Consider the following 18,333-nt stretch of genomic DNA (forward strand, 5'->3'; position numbering starts at 1 on the left):
ATTAAAACAAAATGGGAGAAGGAAGGAGGGATAATTATATCTGAGGAAGAATGGACAATAATATGGAGGTATCAATGGAAGCATACCAGTTCACAGAAATGGAGGGAGTTTGGATGGAAAAACTTGATAAGATATTTTATTACACCCTCTCAGAAATCCCGTTCTGATAGTAACCTCCATGTTTACTGGAGAAATCATGGAAATGAAAATGCAAACTATTCTCATATTTTCTGGGATTGCCCCATTATCAAAGACTATTGGAGTGGGATGCACAATGACCTACAAGACATTCTTAAATGTGAAATACCCTTCGAAAGTAAGACCATATATTTTGTGTATGTACATCAAGAATGGTTGAAAAGAGATAAATATTTAATGAATATTCTGCTGGTGGCTGGTAAAAAGACTCTTACCAGGAAATGGTTATCACAGGAGACCACAACTTTAAACGCATGGATGGAAATTACAACGGATATTTACAAAATGGAGAAGATAACAGCGTCTATTAATCCTAAATTGGAACAATTTGATGCATACCGGGAAAAATGGTTCAACTACATAAAACCTCATAGGCCTGATTTTATTCTCACAAATCAATGAATATGTTGTTAAAAAAAAGATCACTCCCTACTTGTACATAGTTTTCTCCTTTTGCTTGTTCTTTCTTTCCTCTCTTTTCTATAGGCGGATACCTCAGATAACTATTATGTGGAGATTTGTGGCAAATATGATTATATGATATACATGTACAGTATCTGAAATACATCTTATGGAAATGTTTGTTTGATGATGAACTTCAATAAAAAATAAATTACAGAAAAAACAACAACTGAACCTTTTGTCCACGTCTGTATTGAGTTGCTGCCACATGATTGGCTGATTAGATATTTACATTAACAAGCAGGTGTATAGGTGTATCTAATAGAGGCCATTGGGTGTATATTATTAATGATTATTTGCATGATATAAAGGGGCCAGCTGGTTCTAGTGAAATCGTACAATGAATGGATGACTTGATTTGTAAATTCCACATTTATAACATCATGATCATTTCTTTGCAATACCTAACCATCATTAGCAACATCATCTTTATTAAATTCTTTAAAGATTGTTTGGCATGGTGATACAGCTAGTAGAGATACTGCCTCACGGGCTCAGGGATCCTGGTTCAATCCTAACTTCCAGTACTGCCTATGTAGAGTTTGCATGTTCTGCCAGTAATGCATGGGTTTCCACTGGTTGCTCTTGTTTCATAGACAAAGAACAGTCGAGTACAGTACAGGCCCTTCAGCCCACAATATGCCAAATTTTTAACCTACTGCAAGATCATTCTAATCCTTCCCTGCCACGTAGCCCCCACGTGGATGTGTGGGTTTCATCTGGATCCCTGTTTTCCTCCATAGATTTACCGGTTAGAAGGTTACAGACAAGAGAAAATCTGCAGATGCTGGAAATCCAAGCGACACACACAGAATGCTGGAGGAACTCAGCGGGCCAGGCAGCATCTATGGAAGAGTGCTCCTCCAGCATTTTGTGTGTGTGTGTTGCCCTGGTTAGAAGGGTAATGGGTCACTGTACATTGTCCTGTGATCGTGTTGTGTGTTGGCATTCGTCTGCCTCGAAGGACAATGGGTGACGATTATCATCGTAAGCCTGAACGGAAAGTAAGGAGATCCTGAGGTGCCCAGTTGTCAAGATCCCCCTCTCAGCCCTTCCAGTGTAGTCCAAATGAAAGCTTATGAAGCAATATGTTTGGCACCAGCTTGGCTGCAGGAGCTGCCAGAGGGATGTTCAATGACATCCAGCCGACTTAGGGGCTCCACTCCAGATTCACTATCTTAGTTTACTCCCGTAGCCTTCGTTTCCTCCGCAGTCACCGGTGTGATTAGGCTAGGGGGGGATTACACTGCATTGCAGCTTGTGGGGCCAGGAAGAGCCTATTCCAAGCTGGATCTCTAAATAAATAAACATCTTCTTCTTCTTCTTCATGTGCCTTGCGCGTTACACGCTGGGGCGACCATGGCTTTCCACATTGAACCATCCCATGCAGCGTCAATTATATTTCACACACTTAGATCTGTTCATTCTTTCAGTGTCCACATATTTACTTCTTTGCCTTCCTCTTCTGCGTTTCCCAGGCATACGGCCTTGTAATGTAAGGCATTCTATTTCTCCCTTTCTGATGACATGGCCCAGGAATTTAAGCTTTCTCTCATTTAATGTTCTCATTAAAGATCTTCTTGTACAGGCACGTTGGAGTACTGTCTCATTAGTTACCCTATCTCTATATGATATTTTCAGCGTTCTACTAAGAAACCACATTTCTGTTGCTTCTAAGTTTCTTTGGAGTTTTGGTCCATGTTTCGGAAGCATACAGCAAGATTGACCAGATGTAACATTTTAGTAGCCTAAGCCTTGTTGTTATAGAAATGTGTCTGTTGGTAAAAATGGGTTTCATTTTTTGGAAGTTGGTTTTGGCAATGGCAATTCTTCTTTTTATTTCTACTTTACTTCTAGCACCTTGTGATATAAAGCTACCAAGGTAATTAAAGCTGGTCTTTTGTTCAATCTCTTGGTTACCAATGTACAGTTGGCAGTTGGGAGTATCTTGCTATTTTGATATTACCATACATTTGTTTTTTTTTACAGTCAATGGTTAGACCAAAATCTGCACTTCTTTGTATTATTTTGTCTAGGAGGATTTGTAGGTTTCTCTGCAGTACTTGCTATAAGGGTGGTATCGTCTGCATGTCTTATATTGTTGATGTTAACACCTCCAATTTTTATTCCATCTAGGTCTTCTATTTCTCTGAGAATCACTTCACTATAGATATTAAATAATTCTGGTGAGGCAACAGGTCCCTGTCTAACTCCTCTTTGAACTTTAGTCCAACTGCTTAAATTATCATCAATTTTTACCGCCGCCATTTGTTTCCAATATAAATTTTGAAGCAGTTGTTGGTCCCTTCCGTCAATGTTTAGCTTAGTGAGAATTTGAAATAATTTTTCATGTAGCACTTTGTCGAATGCTTTAGTGAAATCAATAAAACATAAAAAGACATCATTTTGATATTCAATTGCCCTTTCTGAAAACATTCGTAGTATGAAAATTGCATTCCTAGTTCCTCTATCCTCAATAAACCCATATTGCAGTTTAGAAGTTTCTGGTCTTAACTTGTTTTTAGTTCAACTCAGAACAATTCTCAACAAATCTTTATTATGTGACTCATAAGACCGATAGTTCAATAATTTTCGCAGTCAATAGTTCCAGGAATTTTTGGCAGAGTCATTAATACTGATTTCAAGAGATCGTCAGGTGATACACCAGACTCATATATGCCATTAAACAGATCAAAAAGAATATCAATGCCCAGATCTTCTACGGTTTGTATCATTTCCACAGAAATTTCATCAGGTCCAGTGGCTTTACTATGTTTCATGCTTTTCATCGCTTTAGTTATTTCTTCTTTGGTAATAGGTGGGCTAGAATTAGGGTGTTTTTAATATCTGGGGATTCCCTTCTATTATCCTCAAACAGCTGCTCTATATACTGAATCCACCTCTCACATACTTTATCTGGATCTGTTAGTATGGATCCGTCTGCTGATCTTACGCATCCTGTAGAGGAGGTTTTCTTAATTCCAGTAACTTCCTTAATTTTCTTGTACATTTCTTTGCTGTTGTTAATATTGCCTTCTACTTCATTGCATTTTTGATTCAGCCATTCTTCCTCTGCAATATTGCACAATTATCTGGTCTGTCTGTCTAGCTCTCTGTATTGTACTTCATTATTCTTCACTAACCTCCTTTGTTCCATCAGATCTAGAATTTCTTAGGTTATCCACCCCTTGTTGGTGTGTTGGATTTCTTGCACTGGGATTATCTCTTCTGCTGATTGCTGTATAGCATATTTAAATCTGTCCCAAATAGGTGTTGTTACGTTTTTGTTGAGGTATTCTTCCACAGCTGTCTTGAATTGTTGCTTAAGTATGCTACCTTTTTTAAGTTCTCCCAACATATACTTCTTCCTCTTTTTCCCACGTTTCAGTTTCTTTAATTTTGTTTTAATGGTAGCTATTACTGGATGGTGATCTGAACCACAGTCTGCTCTTGGGTAGGCTTTAGAATTTGTGATATTATTTCTAAAGTGTTCATTGTTGGTAATGAAATCTATTTGATTCCTTGTTCTATCTCCAGGGCTAATCCAAGTACACAATCTACGTGGATGGTTTTTATACCAAGTACTGGTGATCACTTGGTTGTTTCTGACACTCCAATCAGCAAACCTTTCTCCATTTTCATTTTTCTCCCCTAATCCAAAGGGTCCTATGACGTTATCAACCTCTCCTGTCCAATTTTGGCGTTAAAATCTCCCATGACTAGTTTTATATCCTGAGATTTACATTGCTCATAAGCACTGTTGAGATCTTCATTAAACTTGTTGATATCCTCTTCATCTGCATCATTTTTTGGTGCATAGGCTTGGATTATGCTAATGTTAAAAAGGTTACCCCTTAATTTAACTAAAAGCAGCTGATCGGATATCACCCAATATCCCATAAGACATTTTGATACTTGTTTGTATAAAATAATTCCATACATATGCTGTTGACCTCCAGAATACATTATCAGAGAACTATTGTTAGTGAATTTGCCACTGTCGGTCCATCTAATTTCTGACAGGCTGTCCATTTCTCTTTCATCTGTGCGCCTATTTAAGAATCTCTTAAATGATCCTAATGTGTCTGCCTCTACCAGCACCGCTACACCCAGCGCTCTTTGTGTAAAAAACCTCTGACGTCCCCCCATACTTTCTTCCAAACACCTTAAAATTATGTCCCCTTGTATTATCTGTTTCTGTTCTAGGAAAAGGTCTCTGGCTGTCCACTCTATAGCCCTTATCACCTGCACAAAGCTTCCTCACACAATTCAAAAATGTGCTGTTTAATACATTAATTGGCTACTGTGAATTGCCCAGATGCCTAGGTGAGTGTAGGGCCTGAGTATTACCTTTTCTATCCTTTGACTGTTCATGGAGGGCAGGCAGGTGAATTATAACAGCACACCATTAGTCAGTTGTGTAAATTCATGTGCTCGTTAGCTGGGACAATAAATGTACTTGTCAGTAAATAGGGATTCTCTCTATCTCTAACTGATCATTATTACTAAGGGGTAATCTTTGTAAAATTCTCATTACAATATTACAATGAAGTAATACCAAGTTAAAAGCAATAACAGAATGCAGAATATTGTCACAAGAGGTCTGGAAATCTTGAGTAACACACAAACGGCTGAAGAAACTCAGGGAGTCAGGCAGCGTATATAGAGGGAAATGAATGGTCAACATTCCGGGCCAAGAGCTTTCATCCTGACGCCATTAATTCCCTCCTGGCAACTGTGAAGAGTGTTACACCTCCTCCCTCACTGCCATTCAGGGACTCAAACAGTCCTTCCAGGTAAGGCGACACCTTGCCTGGAAGTCATTTGGGGTTGTCTACTGTACTCGGTGTTCCTGAAGTGGCCTCTCCTACATCAGTGAGACCTGACACAGATTAGGAGACTGTTTCCCGCTGTTGTGCCCAGGCATCATTGCTCAATTCAGCCAGCACGCACCAAGCAGCAATCGTCATACGCCTATGAGACTTCAGTTCAGACCACAAAAATGCCAGGTCATATAGGCAAAGCTCAACTCAGAAAGGAAAGTTACAGGCTATTGACTGCACAGATCATATCCAAGAAAGAGTGTGATTAATACAGTCTGCTTATTTTGTTTGCTACCAGCAAGTAGTCGTTGTGTTTCACCACTGCCATCTTAAACCAGAAATTGTATTGATACCAGAAACCAGAACTTAAACCAGAAGCTGTCGGAGCAGTGCTGCCAGGATAATCAAGAACACGATCCACCCAGCCAACACACCTTTCATCCATCTTCCCTCCGGGAGAAGGCTCAGGAGCTTGAAGACTCGTACGGCCAGATTTGGGAACAGCTTCTTTCCAACTGTGATAAGACTGCTGAACGGATCCTGACCTGGATCTGGGCCGTACCCTCCAAATATCCAGACCTGCCTCTTGGTTTTTTTGCACTACCTTACTTTCCCTTTTCTATTTTCTATTTATGACTTATAATTTAAATGTTTAATATTTACTATCGATTTGTAATCCAGGGAGCGGGAAGCGCAGAATCAAATATTGCTGTAATGATAGTACATTCTAGTATCAATTGTTTGGCAACAATAAAGTATAGTAAAGTATAAAAACTGGTAAGAGTGAAAGGGGTCGTGGCAAATTTCTTTAGTCTCCTCAGGAGGCAGAGGCACTTTCTTGGCCATGGTATCTATGGTCTCATTCTATGCTATAGGGAACTATTGGTTACTATCAAGAATTGCAAAGTCTCTTACCAATTGAATATGTATTCAAAATCTAGTCAAAAATGCTGTCCAAGAATTTGGTTTCCAAAATGAAGTTCCATTTCATTCCCTCTCTCACGTGGTAGCAACTCAATGCATAAAAGCACGCAGACATTCTCAAGAGGTTCAGTTGTTGTTCAGACCATAAGACCATAAGACATAGGAGCAGAATTAGGCCATCTGGCCAATCGAGTCTGCTCCACCATTCAATCATGGCCGATCCCTTTTTTTTCCTGCTTCTCAACCCCAGTTCCCAGCCTTCTCCTCGTAATCTTTGATGCCATGTCCAATCAAGAACCTCTCAATCTCTGTCTTAAATACACTCAATGACCTGGCCTCCACAGCTGCATGTGGCAACAAATTCACCACAAATTTGTCTAAAGAAATTTCTCCGCATCTCTGCTTTGAAAGGGCTCCCCTCTATCCTGAGGCTGTACCCTCTTGTCCTAGACTCTCCCACCATGGGAATCATCCTTTCCACATCTACTCTGTCTAGGCCTTTCAACATTCAAAAGGTTTCCATGAGATCCCCCTCATCCTTCTGAATTCCAGTGACTACAGACCCAGAGCCATCAAACATTCTCGTATGATAACCCTTTCATTCCTGGAATCATCCTTGTGAACCTCTTCTGGACCCTCCCCAATGCCAGCACATCTTCTCTAAGATGAGGGGCCCAAAACTGTTCACAATACTCAAGGTGATGCCTCACCAGTGCCTTATAAAGTCTCAGCGACACATCCTTGCTCTGGTATTCTGGACCTCTTGAAATGAATGCTAACATGGCATTTGTCTTCCTAACCACTGACTCAACCTGCAAGGTAACTTTTAGGGTGTTCTGCGCAAGGACTCCCAAGTCCCTTTGCATCTCAGATTTTTGGATTTTTCTCCCTGTTTAGAAAATAGTCTGCACATTTATTTCTACTACCAAAATGCATGAGCATGCATTTTCCAGCATTGTATTTCATTTGCCACCTTCTTGTCCATTCTCCTAATCTGTAAGTCCTTCTGCATCCTACCTATTTCCTCAGCACTACCTGCTGCTCCACAAATCTTCGTATCATCTGCAAACTTGGCAACATCTATTCCATCATCTAAATCATTTATATACAGCAGAAAAAGAAATTGTCCCAACACCAACCCCTGCGGAACACCATTAGTCAAACTGGCACCAAACATTCGAATGGGGAAGAAATGTGACCTAAGGGATCATGAAATGGTAGTTGGTGCCAGATGGGGTGGTTTGAGTATCTCAGAAACTGCTGATCTCCTGGGATGTTCACATACAACAGTCTGTAGAATTTACAGAGAATAATACAAAAAAAAGGAATTTAAAAAATCTAGCGACTGGCAGTTTTGTGGGAGAAAATACCTTGTTAATGAGAGAGAACATGACCAGAATGGTTGAAGCTGACAGGGAGGTGACAGTAACTAAGATAACTACACATTACACCAGTGGTGTGCAGAGGAGGACCTCTGAATGCACAATACGTCTAACCTTGAAGTGGATGGGCGACAACAGCAGATCACAAACTGACAAGCAATGGCACTGATTGTACAGCCAATGTTTTATTACACAGGAACTTCTAGCTCTCATTAGATAAGCTTAAAATCATCAATCATTCCTAATTTAGTGATTAGATTTCAGAAGTGATTCATAGGTTAAAGAGCAACTAGTTATGTTCTGAAAGCTTTCTTATGATTACAAATACTGCCTTTATGTAGTCTTGCATTAACAGCAGAGAACGCATCAGTTATTTGTGTTAGTTTCACATGGGATATTATTCTTTTTAAATTTTCAGAGAAAATTTTATACAAGACAGAATAATTTGAATATAGCATCCATTTGACAAAGAATATGTATCATACATGTTTATTGAACCTTGCACTGAAAACATTGATATCAATAATCTTTCTGCTCTGGATCCTACAGGATTTGTAAAAATACCTCAACTATTTTTTTAAAAAAGCAGCAGCAATCCCCAATCAATAATTTCCCACAAGAAAATTCAATTTCTCATTGAACAGAGCTCAGTTTTATAACCATCACTTTTTATTCTCATGGAATGATCTGCATCACAATCATTCCTAGATGTTTGTTAGTATATTTATAATCTGGTTCAGACTCTAATACCATTCAGAATCAGGTTTAATATCACTAGCATATGTCATGAAATATGTTGTTCTGCCGCAATAGAACACAGCAATCTATATTTTTTAAAACTATAAATTACAATAAGGAATATCTTTTTTAAATTAGTAAGTAGAGCAAAAAGAGACAGGAGGTGGTGTACATGGGTTCATTCAGAAATCTGATGGCAGTGACTGGTGGGATGGTGTCAGTAAGACCAAAGAACTGATTATGGACTTCAGAGAGGGCAAGAGGAAGGAACACACACCAGTCCTCATAGAGGGATGAGACATGGAGAGAGTGAGCAATTTCAAGTTCCCGGGTGTCAATATCTCTGAGGATCTAACCTGGACCCAACATATTGATGCAGCTACAGGGAAGGCGAGACAGTGGCTGTATTTCAATAGGAGTTTGAGGAGATGTTGTATGTCACCAAAACCACTCACAAATTTCTACAGATGTACTGTGCAGAGCATTCTAACCATCTGGTAAGGGGGTGGGGGGCTACTGCACAGGATTGAAGTCAGCTGCAGAAAGTAATAAAATTAGTCAGCTCCATCAGGCATGCTAGGCTCGGTAGCATCCAGGACACCTTCAAGGAAAAGTGCCTCTAAAAAGAGGGGTCCATCATTAAGGACATCCACGACCCAGGACATGCCCTCTACTCATTGTTACCATCAGGAAAGATGTACGGAAGTTTGGATAGGTACATGGATGGGAAGGGTATGAAGGGGTATGTGCTGGGTGCAGGCAGAAAAGAAGGTAGCATGGACCAGTTGGGGTGAAAGGTATGTTTCTGTGCTGTAGTATTCAATAACTCTATGACTCTAATTTTTTATATCTAGGAAAGCGCAAAGGTTTTGAATTCAACCTGTCATTGCAACAAGGCTGTGGAATTTATAAGATATCACAAGCAAGTAACTGCACTGGCCAGGAAAGCAAGTCTCTGTCTCATCAGAACCTTACTGCTCATCAACCTGATGGCTGCAAATTCCTCCCTGTGGGAAAGGAGGGAATTCAGAGCGACATACCCATTGAGATCAGCACCACCGCTCCGTTAGACTGCTCCCCGTGGTCTCCACTTGACCAAGCCGATCCACAGAAATTCAGCGACAAGGGCACAGGAAAGTCACTTGCCAGCACTCCAAATGGTGCAGAGAGCAAACTAGTGCAGGAAGAAGGACACAAACCAGAACTTGTGGATTGGGAATGGTGCCGAAGTAAGTCGGAAAGGACTCCCCGTCAGGTGAGTGTACTGGGAAGGAAAAGATAAATGCAAGCCATATACAAAGTTCAATTTTGTTGTCATTCATTCAACCATATAAACGTACACTGCCAAACGAAACAACGCTCCTTCGGACCAAAGTGCACAACAGTATAACTCACACACAACAAATAAAGTAATAGTTCCACAAATAATTTAACAAATAATAATGTGCATTTACCACTCAAGTTCAAAAATAAATGGTATAACAATACTGCTGCTTCATATGTGGTGAGACCTTGGTGACCGCAGGGAGTTCAGTAGTATCACAGCCTGGGGGAAGAAGCTGTTTCACTTCCAAACAGTCCTTGTCCTACCTCCTGTCTGATGGTAGGGGGTCAAAGAGGTCACATATATTCTCTACAGTCAATCATAAACACAGGAGGTATTGCAAACGCTGGTAATCACTTGCGTGTATTGCTCACTATCGCCAAGGTTTGTCTAAAATGGCGTTTAATGATTTTAGAAATTCCTTAGATACATGGCATCTTAGCTTAACATCGGATCAGTTAGAGACAAAGACTCATGAAGAATTACAACACAGAAACAGGCCCTTCTGCCCATCTAGTCCATGCTGAAAACATACAAACTGCCTACTGCCGTTGACCTGCACCGGGACCATAGCCCTCCATACCCCTATCATCCATGTACCTATCAAAACTTCTTAAACTTTGAAATTGATCTTGCATGCACCACTTTTGCTGGCAGCTCATGTCACACTCTCACAACCCTCTGAGTGAAGACGTTTCTCTTTAAGCTTCTCACCTTAAACCTTTAACCCATGACTTCTGGTTGTCGTCTCACCCAACCTCCGTGGAAAAAGCCTGCTTGCATTTACCCTATCTATACCCCTCATAATGTTTTATACCTCAATCAAATCTTCTCTCAGTCCTGTACATTCCAAAGATGACAGCCCTAACCTAATCAATCTTTCCTTATAACTCAGGTCCTCCAGACCCGGCTACTCTTTGTAATTTTTCTCTGCGTTCTTTCAACATTATTTACATCTTTCCTGTAGGTAGGTGACCAAAACTGCACACAATACTCCAAATTAGGCCTCATCAATGTCTTAGACAACTTCAACATAACATAAACAACAGGAATTCTGCAGATGCTGGAAATTCAAGCAACATACATCAAAGTTGCTGGTGAACGCAGCAGGCCAAGCAGCATCTATAGGAAGAGGCGCAGTCGACGTTTCAGGCCGAGACCCTTCGTCAGGACTAACTGAAGGAAGAGTGAGTAAGGGATTTGAAAGCTGGAGGGGGAGGGGGAGATGCAAAATGATAGGAGAAGACAGGAGGGGGAGGGATAGAGCCGAGAGCTGGACAGGTGATAGGCAAAAGGGGATACGAGAGGATCATGGGACAGGAGGCCTAGGGAGAAAGACGGGGGGGGGGTGACCCAGAGGATGGGCAAGAGGTATATTCAGAGGGACAGAGGGAGAAAAAGGAGAGTGAGAGAAAGAATGTGTGCATAAAAATGAGTAACAGCTGGGGTACGAGGGGGAGGTGGGGCCTAGCGGAAGTTAGAGAAGTCAATGTTCATGCCATCAGGTTGGAGGCTACCCAGACGGAATATAAGGTGTTGTTCCTCCAACCTGAGTGTGGCTTCATCTTTACAGTAGAGGAGGCCGTGGATAGACATGTCAGAATGGGAATGGGATGTGGAATTAAAATGTGTGGCCACTGGGAGATCCTGCTTTCTCTGGCGGACAGAGCGTAGATGTTCAGCAAAGCGGTCTCCCAGTCTGCGTCGGGTCGATGTGGCCTTTTATATATTGGTGAGACCCGACGCAGACTGGGAGACCGCTTTGCTGAACATCTACGCTCTGTCCGCCAGAGAAAGCAGGATCTCCCAGTGGCCACACATTTTAATTCCACATCCCATTCCCATTCTGACATGTCTATCCACGGCCTCCTCTACTGTAAAGATGAAGCCACACTCAGGTTGGAGGAACAGCACCTTATATTCCGTCTGGGTAGCCTCCAACCTGATGGCATGAACATTGACTTCTCTAACTTCCGCTAGGCCCCACCTCCCCCTCGTACCCCAGCTGTTACTCATTTTTATGCACACATTCTTTCTCTCACTCTCCTTTTTCTCCCTCTGTCCCTCTGAATATACCTCTTGCCCATCCTCTGGGTGTCCCATGATCCTCTCGTATCCCCTTTTGCCTATCACCTGTCCAGCTCTCGGCTCTATCCCTCCCCCTCCTGTCTTCTCCTATCATTTTGCATCTCCCCCTCCCCCTCCAGCTTTCAAATCCCTTACTCACTCTTCCTTCAGTTAGTCCTGACGAAGGGTCTCGGCCTGAAACGTCGACTGCGCCTCTTCCTATAGATGCTGCTTGGCCTGCTGCGTTCACCAGCAACTTTGATGTATGTTGCTTCAACATAACATCCCATCTTCTGTATTCAATACATTGATTTATGGAGGCCAATGTGCCAAAAGCTTTCTTTACGACCCTATCGACCTGTGATACCACTTTCAACAAATTATGGACCTGTATTCCCAGATCCCTTTGTTCTACCACTCTCCTCCGTGCCCTACCGTCCACTGTGTAAAGTTTACCCTGGTTGGTCCTACAAAAGGGCCAAACCTCACACTTCTCTGCATTAAGTTCTATCTGCCATCTTTCAGCCCACTTTTCCAGCTGATGCAGATCCCACTGCAAACCCTGATAGCCTTCCTCACTGTCCACTACACCCCCAATCACAGTGTCATCCGCAAATATACCAATCCATTTAATCACATTATCATCCAGATCATCGATAGAAATGACAAACAACTAAGGAGCCAGCGCCACTCCCTGCAGCACACCACTAATCACAGGCCTCCATTAAGAGAGGCAATTCTCTACACCACTCTCTGGCTTCTCCCACAAAGACAATGATTAATCCAATTTACTATCTGTAGTGTATATGGATTTCAGCAAGGCATTTGATAAGGTACCCCATGCAAGACTCTGGTTCCCGTCCCCCTGCATCTCTAGTTTAAACCCTACTGTGAAGCATTAACAGACTTTCCCACAAGGATATTCGTCTCCCCCACTTCAGGTGCAAACCATCCCTTCTGTACAGCTTCCCTCTTCCCTGGAAGCGAGCCCAATGATCCAAAGTCTTATGCCCTCCCTCCTACACCAACTCCTTAGCCACATGTTAAACTGTATGGTCTTATTAGTTCTGGCCTCACTAGCACATGGCATGGGTTGCAATCCTGAAATCAAAACCCTGGAGGTCCTGCCCTTTAACTTAGTACCTAACTCCCTGAACTCCCCATGCAGAAACTGATCACCTGTCCTGCCCATGATATTGGTACCTGTATGGACCACCACCTCTGGCTGTTCACCCTCCCACTTAAGAATGCTGAGGACTCAATTTGAGATGTCCCAGACCCAGGCATCCAGGAGGTAACATACCACCTGGGAATCTCGTTCTCGCCAACAGAACCTCCTGTTCATTCCCTGAATGAATGGATCCCTTACCACCCCAAGTTTACTGACAATTTTAAGGGTCATGGTTCACCATTTCATTCAAGAGGCTGAAGGTGTTTACTAAGATGCTCTGGGATTTCCCATAAACCACTGCAAAAAGCTCTGTACCAGGAATGTCATGGTGTCACAGCTGTACAGCACTTCAGCCCAAATACAAAGATGCCTATCTGAGGCGGTCCTATTTCCTTGCATTTGGTTCATATACCTCTAAACCTTTCATATGTACATACCTGGCCAAATATCTGTTAACATTTGTAATTATACCCACCCTGCTTCTTGCCGTAGTGGAGGCTTCCAGATACCCACCTGTTAGGACTCTGGTCTATTCCGGGGTTGGCCAGCCAGGGCAGACATCATTCCCTAAGGATCTTTTTTTTTTTAACAGAAACTTACTGATTTCATCAGTGACATTTATGAGACTGGAATAATACCGGAGGAGATGAAAAAATCAGTACTTATCACTCTTCCTAAGAAACCTGGAGCAATAGAATGTAAATTACATAGGACCATAAATTTAATGAGTCATATCAGCAAGATACTTCTAAGAATTTTGATGACAAGAGCTAAAAGTAAGATACAAGCTGAAATAGGTAAAGGACAATGTGTTTTTGTGAAAGACAAAGGCACAGGAAACACAATATTGATGTTAATGATACTATCAGAATGAGCTATTCAAGTGCAAAAAGATTTGTTTGTTTGTTTTATTGACTACACAAAAGCATTTGATAAAGTGAAGCACAATAAGTTATTTGAAATATTACGGAAAACTCTACATCTAGATTCGAAAGACGTCCGCCTAATCAGAAATCTGTACTGGGAACACACTGCCGCTGGAAGAATAAATGGAGAAGTGAGTCCGTTTATGAAAATCAAGAGAGGCATTAGACAAGGGTGTGTTTTCTCCCCTGATTTATTTAATGTGTACAGTGAAACAATATTACAAAAAATAAGAGACATCTTGGGAATCAAAGTTGGTGGAGAAAACATCAATAATTTCAGATATGCAAATGACACTGTGTTAATTGCAAGTACGAAGGAAGAACTGCAAAACTTAATTGATATAATTGTTGAAGAAAGTGCAAAAATGGGTCTATATATCAATTTCAAAAAGATAGAATGTATGGTGATATCCAAAAAGAAGGAGAATCCTATCTGCAGGCTGATAATAAACAGGAAAGACATAAAACAAGTACAGAACTTTTGCTACTTAGGAAGCTGGGTGACATCAGATGGAAGGTGCGACATGGACATCAAAAGTAGAATAGGGATGGCAAAAGACACCTTTACGAGAATGAAGAGTATACTGACCAATACTAAACTAGGCATGACAACCCGCCTCAGAGTACTGAAATGTTACATTTATCCAGTTATGTTATATGGCTCAGAATGTTGGACAATATCGAGTAACATGAGGAAACGAATTGAAGCAGCAGAGATGTGATTTTTGAGGATGCAAAGAATATCATGGATGAAACGAATATCTAATGAGGATGTCATGAACAGAGCAAACACAAAAAGAGAAATAATGTATGACATCATGAAAAGGCAACATAACTTCATTGGAGATGTGATTAGGAAAGAGTTAGAATGCACGGTAATTATGGGAAAGATTGAAGGGAAGAAAGCAAGAGGAAGACAAAGACAAATGATGATGGAGACAGCAGCCAGAGAACTGGAAATGAAAACCAATGAATTGATCCACTTGACCCGAAGCAGGAGTGTGTGGGCCATGGCAGTCAAAGCTCAAACTGGGCACGGCACCTGATGATGATGATTATGATAGGACTCTCTTGTTATTGATCATCAATTGCACGTTCTCAAATAATGCCTGTGTATTTGAACCTTACTTTGCTCAGTCTTAAAGTAGTAAGAGCCTGGGTTTTCTTTTTTTTTGCGTCTTTGCCGTGTGTTTTTTTAATTATAATCTACTTACTGCCTGCCATTTCCGAATTGTATTTGTGCATCAATCAGAATCAGAGTCAGAATCGGGTTTATTATCACCGGCATGTGACGTGAAATTTGTTAACTTAGCAGCAGCAGTTCAATGCAATACATAATATAGAAGAGAAAAAATAAATAAGTAGAATAAAAATAATAATAATAAGTAAATCAATTACAGTATATGTATATTGAATAGATTAAAAATCATGCAAAAATCAGAAATACTGTATATTAAAAGTAAGTGAGGTAGTGTCCAAGGGTTCAATGTCCATTTAGGAATCAGCTGGCAGAGGGGAAGAAGCTGTTCCTGAATCACTGAGTGTGTGCCCTCAGGCCTCTGTACCTGATGGTAACAGTGAGGAAAGGGCATGCCCTAGTTGCTGGACGTCCTTAATAATGGACACTGCATTATCTTGGATTACTGAATTTGTATTTGGATTACTGCATTTTTGAGCTGGACTGGTTGCCTGGTCTTGGCTAAGAGAAAATAAAGCCTGCTTTTGAGTCTGCACATCGACTCCTGTCTGAATTGTGGTTTCAGCAATTGGGTTCACTCGCAATCCTCAGTGGTAGAGTGCTGGACTTCCAACTTAGTGACGAAAGTTGGATTGCCGATCGAGCCATTTCCCTTGTACCCACCTCCCTCTGAGAAAAACTTTCCCATCATATCCCATTTAAATCCTTTCCGTCTCACCTTAAACAAATAGCCCAGGGAAAAATGATGACCATCATCCTTGTCTATGAATCTGATTTTATACACCTCTATAGGGTCAGACTGTAATGTCTAATGGGTGTTGGGGTGGAGATACTTCTCTACCAAAGGAGGAGTAAGGTGCTCCTTCCCTCTGCTAGCCTATAGGTCACCTGCTTAACCCCACTATCAGGGTCACATGAAACCGTGGATGGTTGTATGAGCAGCCAGCGCAAATCACAAGTCCTGGTTATGCGACCACTGACGCCAGGCAGACAACCTCTGAAGAGAATTGATAATGGCTGGGGTCACCTGTCTTGTAAAGGCACTGCCCAGAAGAAAACAATGGCAAACCACTTTTATAGAAAAATTTGCCAAGAACTCAGATGGTCAAAGAGCATGATCACCTTTGTCATATGATATGGCACATAATGAATGAATAAATCGAGTCCTAGTAGCTCTACTAAAACAGGGGTTCCCAACCTTTTTTATGTCACGGAGCCTTGCTATTTACCAAAGGGTTTGTGGACCCCAGGTTGGGAACCCTGGGATGACTTCAGGAAGATAAATGGTAAAGATGACAGATTCTTTGGCTGTATTTTGAACGAGATTTACAGGAAGATGTTTCCTGCTTGGCATTGCTGCCTGCCACACCTCCAACCCTTAGGTCAGCTGCAGGGTCCTCAGCTAGGGACCACCATTCACTGATGTTCGCTCCCTTAGCCCGGGTACACCTCCTGGCAGTGGAGCACTGGCAGAGACGTCTCCCTGCCACTCCCAGCAGCTTCCTGCGGGGTTAGTCAGTCCCCACAATTTCTGCCCTTCTTCCTCAACCACTGCCAAAAGCTGCCCTTTTCTGCCTCTTCAGCCGGCTCCCTGGCAGCCCTCAGTAATGATTACAAACATCTGAATGTGTTTGTGGGGCCATATCTTGAATACTGTGTTCAGCTCTGGTCACCCTGCTATTAAGTTGTAAAGAGTGAAGAAAATATTTTCGGAGGTTACTAGGTCTCAGGGACTGAGTTATGGAGAGAGTCTGAGCAGGCCAGGAATTCCAAAGGCAGCAGGAAGCCTGGAGGGAATTAATGGAAGTAAGGCTGCTTTGTGTGATGGACTGCGAGATTTTTACCAAAACAATCTGAAATTAATCCTGGCTTTGAACTCCAACCACCAACATACTGTTGTCCGCATTTCAAAGCTGAACCAAAATACTGCCTGTTTTGGACATCGGAATCAAGGAGGCACCGTGGTAGCGTGCCTGTTGGCACCGCGCCATTACGGCCTTGGCATCAGAGTCCGGAGTTCAAATCTGACTGCCTCTGTGAGAAAGTTCATGCATTCTTCGTGTGAATGCACGGATTACCTCCGGGCGCTCAGCTTTCCTCCCACCATCCAAAGATGTACTGGTTAGTAAGTTAATTGCTCGTAGTAAATTGTCCTGTGATGAGGCTCGGGTTGGATTGGTGGCTTGCTGGGCTATGCCACTCATTGGGTCAGAAGGGTTTGTTTGGCACTATATCCATCTGTCTGTCCTTCCATCTATCCAGCCCTGGGAGAGAGAGAAGCAGGGGTGATACTTCAAGTCAAATACCTGCTATCAGATCTATCAGACTATGTTAATAGATCTGTTTGTATTTCCCGTATTACAAATATGACTGAACTTCTAAAGTGCTGCAATGGTTTCAAGGAGCTTTATTGAATAAAAGCACCACCATGAGATTTGAGTAACAGACATTTTTATTGTGTTATGAAAGTGTAAATGAATAGGAATGAAAATCCTGGCTGGCTTCCAATTGTTTAATCCTGGGATTTGAGGTCTAATGGCAATTTTGGCAGCAGTGAACTCTCTGTCAGGAGAGGGACTAAATCTCGGGTTTCCCAGTTTGTAAACCTCAGTTGCCAATTAACAGAAGTCATATTATTCAGTCTGCACTGGGGGTTTGGAAGAGAACTGGGGTGGGGGGGGGTCAGTGGTTGGTGTGAGGTGTCAAATGTCTAAGCATTTGAGATGTGTCAGCAAGTTTGTGAACTGCGAACATGTTGGAGGCTGTCGATCTGATGCAGCTAAGTGGAACCATTATACACTCAGTAACCACTTTATTCTCTACCCCTGTACGCCTGCTCCTTAAAGCAAATATCTAATTGGCCAATCATGTGGCAGCAACGCGGTGCATAAAAGCATGCAGACATGGTCAAGAGGTTCAGTTGTTCAGCCCAAACAACAGAATGGGGAAAAAACGTTACCTAAGTGAACCTGGCCATGGAATGATTGTTGGTGCCAGACGCGGTCTCAGAAGGTGCTGATCTCCTGGGATTTTCATGCACAACAGTCTCCAGAGTTTACAAAGAATGCTGCAAAAAAAAACAAAAACATCCAGTGAGTGGCAGTCTTGTGGGTAAAGACG

At 41.9% G+C, this 18,333-nt stretch overlaps 1 protein-coding gene across 1 annotated transcript in view; it reads left to right on the top strand.

Moving 5' to 3' along the window:
• LOC134345068 (probable G-protein coupled receptor 149) overlaps positions 1-18,333 on the top strand; it is a 91,977-nt gene that overhangs the window by 53,415 nt on the left and 20,229 nt on the right. Inside the window, exon 3 of the mRNA XM_063045201.1 lies at positions 9,382-9,782. Coding sequence (XP_062901271.1) covers positions 9,382-9,782 — 401 coding nt within the window. The remainder of the gene's footprint in view (positions 1-9,381; positions 9,783-18,333) is intronic.

This window comes from Mobula hypostoma, chromosome 4, assembly GCF_963921235.1.
Source record: "Mobula hypostoma chromosome 4, sMobHyp1.1, whole genome shotgun sequence".
Lineage (NCBI taxonomy): Eukaryota > Metazoa > Chordata > Chondrichthyes > Myliobatiformes > Myliobatidae > Mobula > Mobula hypostoma.